Source organism: Xyrauchen texanus, chromosome 4 (assembly GCF_025860055.1).
Source record: "Xyrauchen texanus isolate HMW12.3.18 chromosome 4, RBS_HiC_50CHRs, whole genome shotgun sequence".
Taxonomy (NCBI): Eukaryota; Metazoa; Chordata; class Actinopteri; order Cypriniformes; family Catostomidae; genus Xyrauchen; species Xyrauchen texanus.
Genome location: NC_068279.1, coordinates 27,371,927 through 27,391,549, shown reverse-complemented (window position 1 = coordinate 27,391,549; position 19,623 = coordinate 27,371,927). Strand labels below are relative to the sequence as shown.

Here is a 19,623-nt window from a genome sequence, read left to right as displayed (position 1 = left end):
TTATAGTTTCCTATTCTCATTTACTAGCGAGTCTGAAGCCTTCCTTAAGTGGGTGGGTTTTCATGGGCGTGGATTATGATCATTCTTTTTTGGAATTCACTTACTGTACATACACATGTTCCCACGTTTTTGGGAAGCTCCATTTTACAGGTAATTTACTCTTTTTTTATGAGGCCCCTCTTTTTTAAACTAATTTAGAGGTGTTAAAATTGGCCATACACTTCTTTATTCAAAACAATTCTAAAATATACAGACTTGTTTTGTCTTGATAAAAGGCAAACCATTTATGTAACTGTATATATGATGCTGTAATGGCCTTAATCATGGACAATGTATTGTTTAATTTAATGGCTTTGGCAAGTTTCTTCAGTTTTTGATCTTGACTGTTTTTAACATTACTCGTTTAAGTCGATTTGACAGAGAGGTTTTATTAGCTCAACTGAAGTCAAGTCTGGCATAGTCTTCTGTAAGAATTGGGAGCCTTTTTAGGACCCATGAGTTTTTTGTTGTTGTTGTTGTTGTTGTTGTTGTTGTTTAAAGAAAATCAGTAAAACATAATTCAAAAATCCATAAATCCTGACAAGAAGCCCAAAAGAAAAGTGACCAAACTATCATGAACAGAGAACACACTTCAAATACTGGGGGGAAAACAGAGGACATTTAAGGGAGAAAATTAGAAGAATCAGGAGAATTAGAAGAATGCTTGAGCTTCATCAGAAAGATCATGCTGGTCAACTAGCCACACCAGCATGTTTTTTCTGCTCAAAAGCATGATGGTCCACCAGCTAGACTAGCACCAACCCAGCACTAACTAGCCTAGAACCTCATGGGAATTGCATGCTGGTTAGACTGGCCTTTAAAGCAGGGATGTAACACATAGAGTCTCTAAGAGATGTTTCCAAATTCACTAATGACTCGATTAACTGGGATAATAATCATATTTTCAGGCTTATCATGTTTTGAGTTTTGGTTTACTTGCTCAGTAGAGTTCATATACGTGTGTGGGGTTACCACCATGGCCAAATCTTTAAAAGATTTAAGATTCTTGTGTACACCTTAATTCTAAAAAATAAAAAAACAATCAATGAAACGAGATCACAATGGAGAGCATCTCCACCCGACACACACACACACACAAATTCACATCAACAGATGATCTCTATGTTACCAACAACAAGTACAAAATCTAATGCAGACTTTAAACATTACACTATTTCCTTGGATGTTAAAAGGTTCATCATGAAACTATAGATGACGATAAATAACTTTTAATTTAATGTATAGGTGCCATTATATGACCAACAAATTAACCAACAAATACAATTCTTAAATGAAATATTTTGTGGGCAGATATATGAAATTGCTGATATAATATAATTTGCCAATGTGCAACACTGTGGCTGGCAACTCATTCCAATAATTATGATCTACATACGAGGTTGGACTTAAAAATCATTACAGTTCTTGTGATGCCCCAAGATAAACAGGACATTCAGTAATTTACAGTATCAAATGCTGCAGTCAAGTCCTGCAGAATGAGAATAGATGGTCTGGAGGATGCTCTCACAGATGCAAGATTTTGGTGATGGATAGCAAGGCGGACTCTATTGAATGTCTGCTTGACTTATTGCTGTTTAACAGTTTAGAGAGCTTCTAACATCAGGCGGTTGTGGACCAATTCTAAGACTGGATTTGATATAAAGATTACTGAGCAACACTCAAGAAATTAAAAAGAGAGTTACAGTATCTCAGCCTTTATTGATACTGAAAGCAATCATTGCAGACATCAATTCTCTACCGCTAGAAGGTCCAACCACAGGAGAAAGCAGGGTGTAAGTAAAGACCCTATCAAGTTAAGCCAATACACTGGGCACCTTTGGAATGCACCCAAGCAGCTATTTTCTATAGATACAAGCAGCACAGAAGTACAGCTCCTATCTACTTGAAAGGGGAAAGACTGAAATGTCCGAAATGGTTGATTAAGGTTGCAATTAAATAACATTTCACATCAGAAGTGAAATCCGACTATAATGGGATCAAAAACTGTGCTTCTTTAGCAGGTCCAGCTAATGCACATGTGCGTTCTCGAGTTTAATGACAGGTGACGTCTCTATCAAAAAGGTGATTGGCTCTTTACCTGTTAAGCCTTTACCTGTTCTACAACCACCTTATTGGGCATTCCAATTCCTCTTATTCCAATTAATTTTAATAAAAGTGGTCGGTCTCAGCTAAACTGTCTCTGGTGTAAGACCAGTTGGGCAATTTCGCTTCAGAAGCAAAAGGTGAGTTGATTTTAATGTCCCAATTTGCCCTGGTTAGTGAGCACTTGGACACTGCTGACATTGTTTGTATTACATACAGGTTACGTGTTTACAGTCAGGTCCATAAATATTGGGACATCGACACAATTCTAATCTTTTAGGCTCTATACACCACCACAATGGATTTTAAATGAAACGAACAAGATGTGCTTTAACTGCAGACTTTCATCTTTAATTTGAGGGTATTTACATCCAAGTCAGGTGAACAGTGTAGGAATTACAACAGTTTGTATATGTGCCTCCCACTTTTTAAGGGACCAAAAGTAATGGGACAATTGGCTGCTCAGCTGTTCCATGGCCAGGTGTGTGTTATTCCCTCATTATCCCATTTACAAGAAGAAGATAAAAGGTCCAGAGTTCATTTCAAGTGTGCTATTTGCATTTGGAATCTGTTGCTGTCAACTCTCAATATGAGATCCTGGCAGGTTGTAGACAGCGAGTTTCTCCAGTTCCTTATATCTCAGCTTTTTCTCTGCCTTTCTATACATCTCAGGTTCTTTGAGTTGCTTGTATAATTTAAATCATGTGTTATGTTTGTGTTGCACTTCATAACAAAGCATAGTCTATAACTGTGCAGTATATCTTAAAGAGAGTAATTCATATAGTGTATATATAGTATTCTGCTAGTGTATTCTGTATAGCATTTTAAAAGCAGAATCCTGTAAACACTATTTTTACAGCAGTGAAAGTGGGTAATGTAGCCCCTAAGAGTTCTGGCACTGAGCCGTTTCTCTGAGCTTTTTTAGTTTATAAGTTTACAGCTCTTCCATATAAGGACTATTTCTCTGCTCTCCAGCCCATATTAGTGCTCTCTGGGTAAGACATTCAGATAAGCAGGCCGGCCTCCTCAGGAACGATATATTGTGTAGTGTCACCCCAGCTATGCCATGGCTAATGTGGCTTGACTGACCAAAATAAACAAATGAGTGGCAAATCATCATCAGTTATCCACAATGAACAAAATGTGGAAAAAACCACACTCACAAAACTATAAAAACATGCCTGCAAACACATGCACAAATACACACATCTAGAATACTAAGGACGTTTCTACTTTGTGAACTAAAACACCACTGTTTGAATGGAAGCATACAGACATCAACATACTCAAAAACACCCACATACACAGATGTGATTAAAACAAGAAATCTTACCCTGCGGCGGTACCTCATCCTTCTCTCTTTCTTTTGTCTCTCTCTTTCTCTTTAAGGGAATCCCTTGCTCTTAGCGTTCTTCACTAATAATCTTCAGGGTGTGTCTAACAAATCAGGGAGTGCATGTCTGTCTGTGTATCTTATAACATACAAGCAGTTATTCTTCTTTTGGCTACCCTGTCATACAATGAAACCACACCAATACAATCCACATCCATACTCATGCACGCTCACTCCTCATTCTGCAGGCTTGCCCACTAATACAAGTCGCCTTTCTCTCTCACACACACACACACACACACACACAAACATATATTCGTCCTCTTCTTTCTTGCTCTAGAAGTCTGAGGGGGAAACTTTGATGACAATATCCAACACCCAAAGCCACACCCATATCTTATCTGTCAAAAGACCACTTTAAAAAAAGTGAAACACTTCTCTCCCTCTCTCTTTCTTTCCTGCTATCAAACTCTTTTTTTGTTTGTTTTACGCTATCTATAAGTCAATCTCTTATCTCCCCTCCCTTTTTCCACAATCTCCCTTTCGTTCTCCCATTCTTTCCCTGTGCACAGCTCACAGAAAAAAGCAGGTCTGAGTCACCCCTTTAAAAAGAAGGAAAGAGAAAAACGTTTGCATGCTTAGCTTTAGCAGAATCTAAATTGTGCAAGCAAGAGCACATAAAAACCAGCAAGACATGAAAAAAAATATGCTAACATCTATTTGCTCATACAACACAGCAAGATGACTAAAGGCTATTAAAATGCCCAAACAAAAGTCACATGAGTCAACCTCGGAAATGTTTTTCTCTTGCCTCTATTTTGCTCTCTCTCTCTCCTTCAGTCCATCCCTCTTTTTCTAACACACTGAATAACAGCCAGATGCATAAATGTCATGTATCAACAAAAGTCAAACTTTTACTCTCTCTTTCTCTTTTTTATCTCTCTTTAAAGTGACAGTTCAATAAAAAACTGAAAATTCTGTCATCATTCACTCGCCATTATTGTGAGTTGTTCCAAAAAATGTATGACCATCTTTCTTCTGTGGAGCACAAAATGAGATTTGTAAGGACTATTCACTGTCACTATGTATTTTTTTCCACACAACGAAAGTGAATGGTGACTGAGGATAAAATCTAATTTTCATCTCTTCTCAACATCTCTTTTGTGTTCCGCAGAAGAAAGGATGTCATACAGGTTGGGAACAACATGAGGGTGTTTAAATGATGACAGAATTTTCACTTTGGGTGAAATATCTCTTTAAATTACAAGCGGATGAAGTACAGAAACACTGACAATCAGCAGCTGCACAACTACACTAAGCAAGGCCTGAGGTGTGTCCCAAACTGCACACTTCTGCACTATTTTACGTCATTTTGAAGTGTAAAGGCCAAAACATACTTCATACAAGTATACGAATGCAGACGCGAGAGCATGGCCAACGCATGGCCTATGCGTGGTCCCATTGTACATACTTTACATGCACTCTTGCGTTGCTCTGGTGGTTACGAACCTCACACCACAAGGGGAGCACAAAACCGAATCACAAAAATCAGACTCTGTGGTCCAGTGTTTTATGAAGTCAAGAAAAAAGCATCAGACATACCAAACACGGATTAGTGACGGATGTGGTAACCAAGGCGGCAGACAACAGATACACATAAACACACCCACACATATCTAGTGCATAATTAATCCGGTGATAAACACATGATAAAGACAACAAACTCATGTCAACCCCCTGAAGGTTCATGAAATGTCCTTTCAAAATCAGACATTATTAAACATTTTGTGTGTGTGCTTAAAGATCACTTCAGAGCTGCTGTGTCATTTTTGTTTCAGCATGGTATTGAATTTCCCCTCTCTACATGAACAATCATGTCTTTCACTTCAAGCAAACATATACACAAAAAACAAGAATGCATGCGCACATGGACATGAACAAACATCCTGTACAGACCAGCTGTGTTGACCTCTTCGTCAAATCAATGTGTACTGTATGTCTATGTCTTGTATTAAGTTGATACCAACATCTGGCTGAAAAGACCAGTTAGACCATCAAGAATTTCCATGCTGGTCCAGACTGGTTTATGCTGGTGCCAGCCTAGCTGGTGGACCAGCATAGGCAAGATGCTGGCCAACATACAGATGATGAAGCTAACTGACCATGCTGTCCAAGCTAGTTGAGAAGCATGGTGGGGACACCTGCACACTAGCATCTGAAACACAACCTGTGCTGGTCTTTCCAGCAGAGCACACAGACACACACATGCACAAATTCACACTAAACACAATGAACTGCTATATTCCATAAAAGATAAACACCATTGCACATGTTTATTGCAAAACATCTTGGTCACTGTTGTAACCTCCATTCCCTGATGGAGGGAACGAGATGTTGTGTCGATGTAGTGACGGATATAAAAGGAGCTGGCTCGCAACCACTCATTCTGGTTTTGTGCTGAGGAGTATTTTAGGTTTTTCGGTTGGAGCCTTTTAATGCTATCTAGTCGTGTTGGGGGAGGTGTTCTTTTCCTTCCCTGTTCGTTCAGGAGGAAAAGACACTGCAGAGACCACATACTGCCCAAAAGGGAGGTTAACATGTGACAAATACAACATGTGGGCTCACCAGCCACACGTGGAAGAGAAGGGGTGGTAGGTTCTACCTGAAGGGGAGGAGTTCTACAGACACGGCAACCAGGGGCAAAGAAAGCTTTGCCGAAAGGAGACGCATTCCCTTTCCACTGTCTGCCAAAGCAGACAAAGAGCTGCTCAGAGCATCTAAAGCTCTGCATGGGGTCCGAGTAGATGCGCAAAGCACACACCGGACACAGCAACGATGAGGCTGGGTCTGCCTCCTCCCGGGACAGCACTTGCAGGCTCACCACCTGTGCCCTAAAAGGGGTCATGGAACCTTGGGCACATAGCACAGTAGGGGTCTCAAGACCAAGTTAGAGACCTCCGGACCGAACTCCAGGCAGGTGTCACTGACAGAGAACGCCTGCAGGTCCCCAACGCTCTTGATGGATGTGAGCACAGTCAGGAGGGCAGCCTTCAATGAGACCGCCTTCAGCTCAACTGACTCTAGGGGCTCAAACAGGGCTCTCCGAAGAACCAGATGGACCATGGAGAGATCTCATGAGGGGAAGAAAGGTAGGTCCTCCCTCAGGTCAATTCGCCAGGAACGGCTATCACGAGGAGCATGAGATCTGAGAACCAAGGTGGGCCAGTACGGCACCACGAGGATGATTTGTTCCTCATCTTCCTTTACCTTGCAAAAAAGTTTGTGCAAGTAGGCACACTGGGGAAAAAGTATATTTGTGCAACACACGGGGCCAGCTGTGTGCCAGCATGTCTGTGCCGAGGGGAGCTCGCGTCAAGTATACCACAGCAGGCAAAGGGAGGATTCCCGGGAAGCAAACACGCCTACCTATGCTTCGCCGAATCGACTCCAAATCAGCTGGACCACCTGGGGTGGAGCCTCCACTCTCCCCTGAGCATTACCTGCCGCAAGAGCACGTCCGCAGTGTGGTTGAGATTGCGCGGGATATGAGTGGCCTGCAGCGACCTGAGTCAACCTGAACCAGTGGCAGAAGGTTGGCATGATCATGCCCATCTTGGGACTCGAGTCTTAAGCCAGAGCTGAAGCAGTCTCATATGCATCAACCCGAGCGGGGATGCCATATGCCCCAGGAGCCTCTGAAAGTGTTTCAGTGGGACCGCTGTTCGCCGTCTGAATGACTTCAGACAGTCTAAGAGAGTCTAACTCAGACAAAATATGCTCTGAACCGGGGAGAGCTTGTTCTTTTCCCAGTTGACCTTAAGTCCCAAACGGCTGAGGTGCCTAAGCACCAGGTCCCTGTGTGCACACAACAGATCTTTAGAGTGGGCTAGAATCAGCCAGTCATCGAGATAATTGAGGATGCGAACGCACACTTCCCTTAACAGGGCAAGGGCTGCCTCCGTGACTTTCTTGAAGATGTGAGGCAACAGGTACGGACCGAAGGGGAGGACCTTGTACTGATACACCTGGCCCTCGAAGGTGAACCGTAGGAAGGGTCTGTGCAGAGGAAAAGACGAGATGGGAAAGAACACGACTTTCAGGTCTACAGCCGTGAACCTATCTTGATGGTGGACACACACCAAAATGCAAAATGCACAAAAGGTCAGCATGTTTGTCAGCTCTATTGCCTGTGGGTATAACCTGTGGGTGGGGCCTCACAGTGGGGGGAGCAGGAGACGTCACGTCAAGGAGCCTTACTTCGTCCCAAGTTCATGGCTGTGCTGAGGGAAACCTCGAAGTACTTGGCATAGGGCGGGTCAGAGACAGAAGAGGAGGGGGATCATCCTCGTGACTCGTCAAAACCAGCTGGCCATGGGTGTGAATGTGGTGCGGTCTGGCACGCGAAGGTGGGGGGCCCGTGTTTGTGGCGCCATGGCCACGAGTGCTTGGTGTACGGTTAACATGATAACGGTGGTCGTAAACACCGGCTATGTGACCCAAGGTGTGAGGAAACCGCTCTATTTTTGACAATGTGGTTACCGCAGCCCTTTCAGTGAAAACAAAACAAAAGTGAACACAAGATTCTCCTCCCGGCCCTCCACCGGGGGACGGAATGGTCTGGTCACCAGCTCCAGAGTCCTGTCAGACTTCTTCTTCCCTGGGTCGTACGTCTCACTCCCTGGGTCGTCAGTCTCAGGGGCACTTAGGAGACTTCTTGGGGTCTTTGTGCCGGACCGTGAGGTGGGAGGCACCAGCTTCCTGCGGGGGGGCTCTACGCCGGGGCCGAGGACTTGGAATTCAACCAGGGCAAATGAGCGTACTGGAGAATGGGAGGTCCACGGGGATTACCCGGCGGAGCGGCTCCCATTGGAGCCCCCAAATCATCTCCAGTAGGTAGAAGGCCTGGCACAGAGGGCAGCTGGAGGGGCTTTCCCCCGAAAGAAGGAAAGCCGCGACTGCAACGTTGCCATGGTCATATTCTCGCAATGAGAACAACGTGACTTTGGCCCAGACACGTGAGGCAATGATCGTGGCCATCAGAAGTGGAATAAAATTAGTGGAAAAAGTGGAAAAAAGTGTGAGTCAGAAAGGCATCTTTAAAAAGACGCTGTCCATCAGTGTGTGCTCTTTTAGTTAGAAAATATCCTCTTTTCTGGCTTAGGAAATATAATCTTTCTCTGTTGAAGCTCCTTAGGGGTGTACTCTGCATCAAACGTGCAGAGGGAGAGAAAGCTGCTGAAATGCGCTGTATAATCCAACAGCATACACTTCTTCCTTGCTTCAGAAGTGAATGGAACGGCATTGGAACTCTCTGTTAAACACCACTCATCTCCGAAGAAAAAAATCAGAATGAGTGGTTGCGAGCCAGCTCCTTTTATACCCGTATGTCCGGGGGAGTAGCATGCAAATTCCACTGGACAATTCCCATTGGCCTTTTCTCAAAGATCAGAGGTGTTTGGGGCGGCGCCTAGTGTCACTACATCGACACAACGTCGAGTGAGTGACAGAAGGGTAAAATGCCTTCACTAAACATAAATAAAGAGACTCATAATAGTATTTCTGATGTAATTTCTAATTAAATATTCATATTACAATTAAAAGTGCACATAGGTGTTTTTGTTTTACATCAGTGATGTGCTTTACTCTGATGAAATTCACTTTTCATAGATTCTCAAACAGCTGCCTGCATGCATCACAAAAATGACACTGAAGCGAAGACTTGCTCAAAAATCTTTGCCATCCATTGCATCACAGCAAAATTTGAAACAGTTGGAATTGGTCCTAATGTACTGTAGGCTAAGTATTGCTTGGGGTGACAAACAAGATGAGAACTCCCATTCAAAGGTGCTTTCAGCAATCACCAGGACAGGAATCATACGAAGGCTGAAAAATTGTCACACGTAAAGTAGTAGCCATACCTACCATCTCCATTGTCACAATCATCAACGCTATCTGAATATTTTGGGAATAATCAAAACTTCCATTTATAAAAAAATATATAATTGGATCAGCTATGATGGAAATAGAGAAATATATAGGAGAATTGGCTATTTCCCTGAATATGTTGTTTTGCTTTTGTTGTTATGAGTCATAAGATTAACGATTGAGCAAGTACAGTCAGGACACGCTGACGTAAAATGGAGAGAATTCAGCTACTCTGGAATCCAAATAGTTTAATCAGATTGGACAGATAGCAAAATGAATCCAGATAACCAGAGGACATAAAAAATATTTGATATTTTAGAGCAGACTGTAGAGGAAATCTTGTAGTGTTTGATGCTCCACGACTCAAATCTGAAGTCATACGCTGAGGAGCCAATGGAAATCGTCTGTGTGTGGCCACAACACTGGAGCATGAAGAAATGGAGATGGCGAATATGCACTCAAATTGGAGACATGAGAAACACTCTCCTCCAACTTACACTGTAGTCTCAGACTTTCAAACCAAGACAGTACAAAATGCACCCGCCTGTTTCTTTTGAGAAATGGAACTGCAAAAACAATGGCAGTGCTTCCGTACATCCATATTTGCTTATACCTGTCATGCGTCTCAAAAAGGGGAAGTGTTTCCAAGTGAGTTTGTGATTGAATCAACTTGACAGCCAGAGTGATCCTCAGTCATTTAGTGTGTGATGCCCAGTTTATGTCTGTAGCAATTTACATAGTCAGTAAGTGTGTGATACCTCGTATTTTTAGAGAAACATTATTTGGTTCGGATTTTGGAAGTGGTGTTGTGTAATCCAGCCTAAAAGCGTTTCTCTTCATCTGAGCAGACAAAGAAATTTGTCGACTAATAAAATATCTACATCTCAGAGTTTAATGGCATTTTGGTGCTGATATGTGAATGTCAAAATGTAAAAAAGATGGTAACCGTTGCATGTGTGAATAGCAGATGTGGTACATTTACCAGCAAATGTAATCCATCAATTTTGCTGCAGTTTACTAGGTTACTTGTGTGAAAAGGGCTAATAAGCGAGTAACAAGTTAGACAAGCCTAAAAGTGAGACAAACAGTGTTAATGCTGAAGTTTGGAGGTTCTGACTGTACCTCAGGCCTGTCCTTGAGAAAAGTGCTTTAAGCAATGTAAATGTGTGTAAATAAAAATTTATCACTGTGAATTTCTGAACCTGTTTTTCACATTTAGTTTTTCTAAAAGAAAAAAACTGGTGTTCTAATTGATAGATACATTTCTGCCTTCGAAAAACGTATTTGTTTGGTAATTTATTTCAATTATTAGGCTAATATTTCTTCTTCTTCTTCTTAACTCGTGTTTTTTATTTAATTAATTAATTTGACAGATTTTGAGGCATCTAACAACTCTGAGTGACATTCTTGTCTACTTGTAACTGATAAAATAAAATCTTGGTGTACTGTAATTCACACCACAAAAAATGTATGGGGTTGCCTTAAACGACTGATGTAGCACGCGATTCTATCTTGTTTCGTGAAACATAACCTAACATTTGCTCTAATTAAATGGATTAAATAGCTGCAATTACTCTTTACTAATATAGCCACAAGACGCTTAGAAGTGAGAGAAACCTAACGGGCACCTAGAAACTGTGAAGGGATGTCATAACTGACAGATAATTTCACAAACAGAATGGTTTAATTAAAATTGTGCAATTTGTCTTTTTTTAAAACACAAAACAAACGTCTCGTCAACGTGCTGGTTATATTTTGAAGACATTTATCTTACCTGTAAAAGTTTTCTGATCTGTTTCAGAAGTGATAAAAACACAACAGCCCCGAGTCCAGCTGAAGATTTCACTCACACACGTTTGTTACGGTCCGCGTGGCTTCAGTGATGCTTCAAGGGCATCACATGTCAGCTCTGTAGACAGCTGTATAGAGCACAGCCAACCTGTAGCGGAAGCACATTTAATGTAGTCTTTAAACGTATACTAGTAATAGGTAAGGCAGAAAGACGAAAGAAGACGAATGGGAACGCATTTTATATATATATATATATATATATATATATATATATATATATATATATATATATATATATATATATATATATATATATACTCTGCCAACACGGTTTGCTTGATAATGTGAGTACATACCTTAAAACTTGAATAGGCATGCAAGCGTGATGCACTTTAGAGCAGATGTAAAGTTCTTATCACTATGACTTCTTAAAACAATGGGGAAAATTCCTAAGGTCGCACACACCCCACCAAATAATTGTTTTTGCAGATGGTTTCCCCTTGCCTCTGAGGCGCCCCTGTATCAGAACATCCCGATGACTCAAACGTCTCTGTTGAAGAGTTGAGAACAAGATAAAACTTTCATGATAAAACATACATCTTGATTGCAAATCCATACTATTTAATAGCCCAAGTCGAGCGCTAATGTGGTCGTCAAACTTATCAAAACAGCACATTTTCAGGTGTATCTGCTGAGAAACAGTCTGGCGCTCCCTGCTGTCCCTGTCCAATCTGCGCAGGCAGAACAGCGTATCAAGCTATAACAAATATGGTGCAACAGGGCTTAAAGGAATAGTTCACCCAAAAATTTAAATTCTCTCATCATTTACTTACAAGATGTGTACGAGTTTCTTTTTCTGATGAACACAAACAAAGATTTTTAAAAGAATATCTCAGCTCTGTAGGTCCATACAGTGCAAGTGAATGGGTGCCTAAATTTTGAAGCTCCAAAAGCAGATAAAGGCAGCACAAAAGTAATCCTTAAAACTCCAGTGGTTAAATTCAAGTATTCAGAACCGATACATTAGGTGTGGGTGAGAAACAGATCAATATTTAATTCCATTTTACTATCAATCTCCACTTACACTTTCACATTCTTTCTCTTTTGTTTTTGGCGAGTCACATTCTTTGTGCATATCGCCACCTACTGGGCAGGTAAAACCATTTATAGTAAAAAAGGACTTAAATATTGATCAGTTTCTCATCCATACCTATCATACCGCTTCTGAAATTATGGATTTAACCACTCGAGTCTTATTTATTAGAGTCTTATAAAACAAAGTTTTGGTCACCATTCACTTACATTTTCTAAACATACAGAGCAGAAATATTCTTCTAAAAATCTGTATGTGTGTTTAGCAGAAGAAAGAAAGTCATTCATATCTGGGATGGCATGAGGGTACATTTTAAGAGAATTTTCATTTTTGGGTGAACTGCCTTGGTCACAGCTTAAGATTTTTTATATATTTTTTTTTTCTGGTCGCAAAGTGTATCAAGAGTGAAAAAATAACTTCTGCTTTTTTAAATATTGAATAAGCAGCATATTTTTTTAAGAAATAATAACAGAAGGTTATGATTCAAATATTGTAATTTTATTTCATCTATTTATTTAAAGGTGGCAATGGGGCCTTTTACCCCAGGGGAGTGATATAGTGTAGATCTAGGGGCAATAGTTACAAATAATAAATTATAAAAAATTCTAAATATATAAATAAAATGCGTCAACTTAGGCAAATACTTTTGGGAATGTTTTGCTTGTAGTTTCTGTTTGCATGGTAGGAAGTGTGTGTGTGTGATGAATCCGAATAGGTAACGGGCATGCTGTGCCATTAAAAAGAAGCAAACACATCCCTGTTTTGACACTGAACAGAAACTTTCTGTGCGTGAGTGAAGCCTCACAGTGTGGATTATTGTAAGTGTGTGTGCTCATGTTGCTCATTCTTGTTTGATCATGATTCATTCAAATAATATATTTTTGGAATCCAACATATAAGTACACCAGTCTTCAATTGTGCCATTCATCTAAAATTCCAATTGTCCTCCTAACCGGTTGTTCTACCTATGCAATGGCCATTATGTAAGTGAAAACCAATGAAAAAACAGAAACATTGTAAAATGTAGCCTTAGGGTTTGCGTATCCTGCTCCACAACTGTAGAGCTTCTTTTACGAGACAAAACGCAGCCATCCCAAGCACAAGTTTATTTACAACATTTCTTACCCCACTCTTGCTCTCCTCTTCCCTCAAAATTTCATCTGGTCTTTTACACTTCTCTTCTCACTCAATCGTGGTAAACCAGACCTGTTTTTCATCCACTGGCTAAATTTAAACATATAAAGTCAGCATAAGCCTGAGAACAAACTTTGGTTTACAAACTTCCACAATTAGCCATACAAGTTAAACGCTTGTAAAAACGTATCCTCTGTATCTAAAGAAAAATGCTTTTAGCATTTAGCATAACTTTTCACAGTCATGTCTAGATGTCTTTAAATGAACTATCTTTAATGTACTTACAAAATATCACAATGCAAGGAATAGTGGGGAATAAATAGGATTAATTAAATCAAAATATTATTTATATTTCTTATTTGAAAGTTTGAGAAATATTTGGGGGTAAAATATGACTCCAACAAGTTCTTAACAGGTTATGTGAGTTTCACTCCTTTAATAATTATACTAATAATAATAAGTATATAGCTGTTTTATTATTGTTACTATTATTATTGTAGTCTAAATGCAAACTACACTTAGTTCACAGTTGTAGTGATGAACTAAACCTCATCAGTGTTCAGAGCTCATTTCAGGTAAAAATGGAGTGGGGTGTCTGCACGTCATCACTTTTGCTTTGAGTTTGAACAGTTAGCAGCCTCTCATTCCATATTTACACAAGTTATGACAGCCACTGCAGCTCAGGTCCTGTAGCAGAAAGAGTATGCATTTCCACCTCTAGCCATGAGGAGGACGAGCCAGTGGGGTACAATATTTTCTACCTTAAACAGAAAACACATCCATGGATGTAGCTGTCATCTGAGCATTGGCGATCATCATATCCAGAGGTACTTCATGCTTGTGGGCACAGAGTGGATACCAAATCAAGTGTTAATGGCCCACAGTGGACACCTGGAGGCAATGGATAAATAAACATATCTTATTTATATTCTTATAGGAGCCTCAAATAAACTGTAATTATGTGGAACTACAGTTTTCAGAGCCATTCCCAAAAAGGTAAGTGTCAGCTGTTTATCAATGCATTTACATTTTGTAAAAAATAAATTTAAAAAAAGCTACTTATAATGCCAGGTCCAATATTTCAAAGATCATAATTCATCAAAGCATAGTCACCTACTGATCTTCATAAAGCCTTTAGACTCAGGGCATACTGCAAATAGATGTTTTAAAGCATTTGCTGTATTTGAATCCACTGACAATCAATGTGGAAGACTGTTTCCATTTAATTGCTCAATAACTGAGACTAGGGAAATGAAAGGGAGAAATCTCCATTAAAATAGGAGGTGGAACTGTGCTGCCATGTTAGTGGAACGCAACAGCTTTTCAGACATTTCCAACTTTTGCTGTAGGTTTACAAGGCTGCACAAACTGACCACCATGAAACATAAGCCTTAAAGGTTTCCAAACATCTAATAAGCATTTTTAAACAACCAAAAAATATTACAACTCAGCCAGTTTGTTTGTGCTATTTTAATTTAACAAAAATGTAAAAAGCTAGCCTATCAACCAATTTCACAAATAATTTACGATTTGAAAATATTAATTTATATAAGTATTATCTGTTTATCTTAAGATCAGTGTTCTTAATTAAACATGGAATGCTTTCTTCACATTAAAGTCACTTGTGTTCTGAAGCTTGTGTGTTATTAACAAATAAAGTGTTAAACACCAAATCATTAACCCTCCTATGGTAGCCTATTGTCATTTTTGGCCGAAATACATTTTCCTCATTTAATAAAAACGGTTTTCCTTTATCTGAGTAGTACAAGACTTGGTGACTTTTCCTCCATTTGCCATCTGAACATTAAAATAATAATAATAATAATAATAATAATAATAATAATAATAATAATAATAATAATAATTGGGCTTGAGTCGATAAGTCTAAGTGGACGTAAAATAAATAAATAAAAAGCGACACCTTTGGTATTCGCGGTCAAAATTGACCGACCGTTGAAAACAAATGCTTTTTTTTTATCTGTCAAATACAATCAATAAATCGGCCACAATGCAGAAAAAAACAGACAGAAATGACTCTAAATTATCACACACACACACATTTGCAAAATAATTTTGTACTATAAAAAGTTTAATATTGCTAAATGTTTACTCTGATTCTTCTGTTTTATAGAATTTACAGAATTTTGCAGATCATTTCTGTTTCTTGATGTTCGTTTTCTTGACATTATTATGCATTTAATTTGAGTTATTTAATTTTTATGTTGGAAATAAATTATTGGTCGAAAAAGGCTTATTCTGATCTTTGTAACACCATTGTCAGGTTTGATTGCAAGCATAATTACATTAATTGCAAAAACTGACACTTCAAATCAGTTTCTATATGCTAAACGTTGACAAATAATTGTTTGATAATGTCTAAATATATCTCCAAATGCATATATTATGATAAAATCTTTAAGTAGGTTACAACAAGCTATCAGACTACACATTTTGTTTACCAGATGGCAGCAATCTGCCTCCAGTTTGTCACATTCTCATAGAAGTTTAGGTTCTGAATTTTTATTTTTTATTTCAAAAACTTATAACAAAATGAATAGTAAAATGTAGAAATTTACGAGTAAATAAGAATAAAATAGCATAAAATCGCAAAAGAAATGCATAATTTTATTGGTCTTCAGAATAATTTTTTTTTTTTATCATTATCATCATAAATATAAACAGAGTTACACATCTGACCCTTACGGTCAAAAATGGCCATGAATACCAAAATTAGGTGCCATCTTTCAATACCAAGGAGGGTTAAAAAGGCAACTTATCTATTATGCCATATCTGTGTATGTCAACATGTGGCTGTGGTTCTGTAATCCGGGTATTTTATGTTCATTTGATAAATGAAAAAAAAAGAATGCTTACCTTCGATTTCTTTTTCCTAAGGAAACCAGTGTCATAAAGAATCTGCAGTGTTTGCAGTCAGTAATGAAGGAGACATCACTTCCTGAGGAATGCATTTGGCCCTTCAAGGATTTGAAGTTGTGTCTTCCCTGGAAACATGAACCTCACTTGCGTCTTTACCAAGACAACAAACTTAACTATTGATCCCCTTGGGGGCCACCAGGTATGGGAGGTGGTTCTGATTGTGCTTGTGTCTGGGCCTCTTTCCATTATCACCATCCTAGGTAACCTCCTGGTGGTCATCTCATTCCGTGTCAACAGTCATCTACGAACCATCAGTAACTACTATCTGCTGAGTCTGGCAGTGGCAGACTTGATCTTGGGTACTGTGTCAATGAACCTTTATACAGCATATGTAATAATGGGTCGCTGGACATTGGGACATCTCGCCTGTGATCTGTGGTTGGCACTAGACTATGTAGCAAGCAATGCCTCAGTAATGAACCTGCTGGTCATAAGCTTTGACCGGTATTTTTCTGTGACTCGACCGCTGACTTATCGTACAAAGCGTACGCCCAAAAAAGCAGCAGTTCTGATTGCTCTTGTATGGGTGGTGTCATTTATACTGTGGGGACCTGCTATCTTGTTTTGGCCGCATGTGGTAGGACGACCATCTGGGGATGAAGCTCACGACTGTTCAATTCCCTTCTTGAAGGTGCCTCCACTAACATTTGGCACAGCAATCGCTGCATTCTACCTACCTGTCAGCATTATGATTATTCTGTATTGGCGAATTTATTGGGAAATTGAGAATAGAGCAAAAGGACTTGCCAGTTTTATTGGGTCTGTGAAAAAAACTAGGGATGTTATGGATGGGTTGGAAAAACAATCGATACACGAAGCCAGCGACAAGGGCAGCTTAAATAGCTCGAAAGAAAATTCTCGAAAGGGGCAAGGGTTGGCCAAAGACAGTTGGATGTCAGTTCAGTGTTTTCCTTGGAGACAAAATTCCCTCAGGTCAACAAGGAGCAAAATGGCAGCCATTTTGCCAAAGTCACCTCAAGAGCGTTACAAAGAGGCTTGCAGCAACAGTAGCTGGAACATTGAAGATGAGGATGAAGAAGATGTTGGTTCCTTGTCTTCCTCTACTGAGGAGGAACAGGAGCAGAACAAGAAGGTAAGAAGACCTTCATGCAGTGCAGCTGTAATTAAGTTAATGGACCTGCAATGTAAATCAGAGGATACCAAGGGTGTGCAAAAACAATTCACAACAGCAAGAAATTCATCAACAGAGCTTCCCACAAGAGAGATACTCTCTAAAACACCCAGAAAAACTGGCCACAGCATCTGCCACCAGCCTAGATCAAAACATCGCAGAAGTATGATTATTAAAGAAAAAAAAGCAGCCCGAACATTAAGCGCTATCTTGTTGGCTTTCATCTTAACTTGGACACCATACAACATCATGGTTTTGGCTTCCATTTCATACTGTGTTCCAGAAAAGCTCTGGCAGCTCGGATACTGGCTGTGTTATGTAAACAGTACAATCAATCCCATGTGCTACACACTCTGCAATGAGTCCTTCCGGGTCACATTCAAGACATTGCTGCTTTGTCGACATAAAAATAAACAAAAGTGGAATGCAAGTGGCTGGAGTCGCAATGCCTCCATAAGGCTGAATAAGTGTTAATAGTACTGTGTAATCTTTGACTTCACTATTTTTCATTCTACATGATTTGTGCTTTTAGTCCTTGGCAATTATATAATGTTCAGTTCAAGAAAATAGCCATTTCATGTTTACATGTTTACTCTTAATACGACATTATCTTATTTTTTTTTTCTATATTTGAGTAACAAATAGGGTACAATAGGGCTAAAGGCTTCCCATAAGGAAATTATGATTTTTTTTTTCTGGTCACAAAATGTATCAAGGTCAAAAATATTTATTATTTTTATTGAATATTAATGGAGCAACATATTTTGTGCAAAAAGAAATAATAACAAAGTTGTTTAGATAAAAAAAAAAAAAAAGGTGGAGAGGAAGCCTTTTCGCCCACATTTGGGGTGAAATGCTCCATCACTTGGGATAAACTGCCCCTTGGGGGTTTAAAGAGATTTCATACAGATATAGGGGCAATAGTCATAGTACAAAATTTGTCAACTAATGTAACAATTTTTTTTTTTTTTTAGCAAAAAATGAAGATGATGCTTACTCAAAATAACTACATCAGAAAAAAGTCAATTTCCTGTTAATTTCAAACACATTTGCCATTTTATTACATCTCAAGTATTCTATAAACAAACTAGTCTCTTTTATGATTGGATTAGTCAATGTGAGACCACTTTCAACAGTTTTCATAACAAATCTATTTGCCTCACTTTAATAAAAAACAATGTGTTTTATAAGGGCCTTATTTAGCCCATGCAACAGGGGGACCTTTTACCCCAAATACTCTCTGTACACTTATTGGAGTTATTGAAAAACCTTTGATTTAATCACCTTAAACAAAACTGAAAATGATAAAAAAAAAAAAAAAGCATTTTGTCTTAAAATAAAATAAATGTGAGAATTTCTAGAATATTCATTAGCCACATAAACTGCAGCATTTTAACTTTTTAAATTAGATCAAATTGCCTCAAAATCAACCTTTAGACTCCACATGCAAAGATCTAATGGATCAGGAAAACTTTGCAGCATTTTGGCAAACAGGTGTTTAGGAAAGTGCTGTGGTAGTTTTTGTTGCTATTTAGTGTTTTGCGAGAAAATAAAGTATTTTACCCTGTGGAGCCCTTAGCTCCGTTGTACTCTACACTTTGCACACCAAGGTGGACACCAGAGGGTGCGTAAGACAAATGTCATACAAAAATAGAAAAAGTCACATATGTAGCTAAGGCGGCACAGTGGGGAGTAGTGTTGCCTCACAGCAGGCCATTTCTTCGAGTCCTGGCTCCACCTGTGCGGAGTTTGCATGTACTACCTGTGTTCGTTTTGGTTTCCTCTGGGTGCTCCCATTTCCCCCACAGCCCAAACACATGCAGTTCAAGTGTATTGAAATTGTACTCTAAATTGCCCTACTGAGAGTGTGAATATTTGTCTGCATGTGTAAGCCCTGTGTTGGACTGGCCACCTGTCCAGGGTTTTTCCCTGCATTCAGCCTGCTACAGCTGGGATCGGTTAGGATAAACGGTTTTAGAAAAAGTATGGACATATATAGCTAGAGAAAATGTATTACATAAGTGTTAAAGACTATTTCTTTTTTTGTACACCTACATTTGTTACACTATTTTTGTATAGGCCTATTTGAGTTTGCCTCTACCTTTACACAATACACAAGAGGCCTGTTCACTGTAT

General features: G+C 39.3%; 2 protein-coding genes across 4 annotated transcripts in view; one reads left to right on the top strand and one right to left on the bottom strand.

Moving 5' to 3' along the window:
- Nucleotides 1–11,791, bottom strand: part of LOC127639714 (unconventional myosin-Ic-like) — a 33,999-nt gene extending 22,208 nt beyond the window's left edge. Inside the window, exons 1-2 of one of the 3 annotated variants that reach the window (XM_052121908.1) lie at nucleotides 11,548–11,791; nucleotides 11,175–11,339 (exon numbers count right to left, since the gene is read on the bottom strand). Coding sequence is in view for 2 of the 3 variants with exons in the window: in XM_052121891.1 (XP_051977851.1) it covers nucleotides 3,476–3,493 (18 nt within the window). In the remaining variant the exon portion in view is untranslated. Of the gene's footprint in view, nucleotides 1–3,475; nucleotides 4,011–11,174; nucleotides 11,340–11,547 lie in introns of those variants that run through there. The other 2 variants (XM_052121891.1, XM_052121900.1) reach the window with 2 other exon arrangements.
- Nucleotides 11,792–15,278: 3,487 nt separating this feature from the next.
- On the top strand, nucleotides 15,279–17,809 carry chrm1b (cholinergic receptor, muscarinic 1b; the record flags this gene model as incomplete). The annotated part of the gene is made up of 4 exons (XM_052123897.1): nucleotides 15,279–15,312; nucleotides 15,881–15,909; nucleotides 16,492–17,448; nucleotides 17,771–17,809. Coding segments are annotated over 4 exons (1,059 nt in total), but the record flags the coding sequence as incomplete, so codon positions are not given.
- Nucleotides 17,810–19,623: the final 1,814 nt, after the last annotated feature.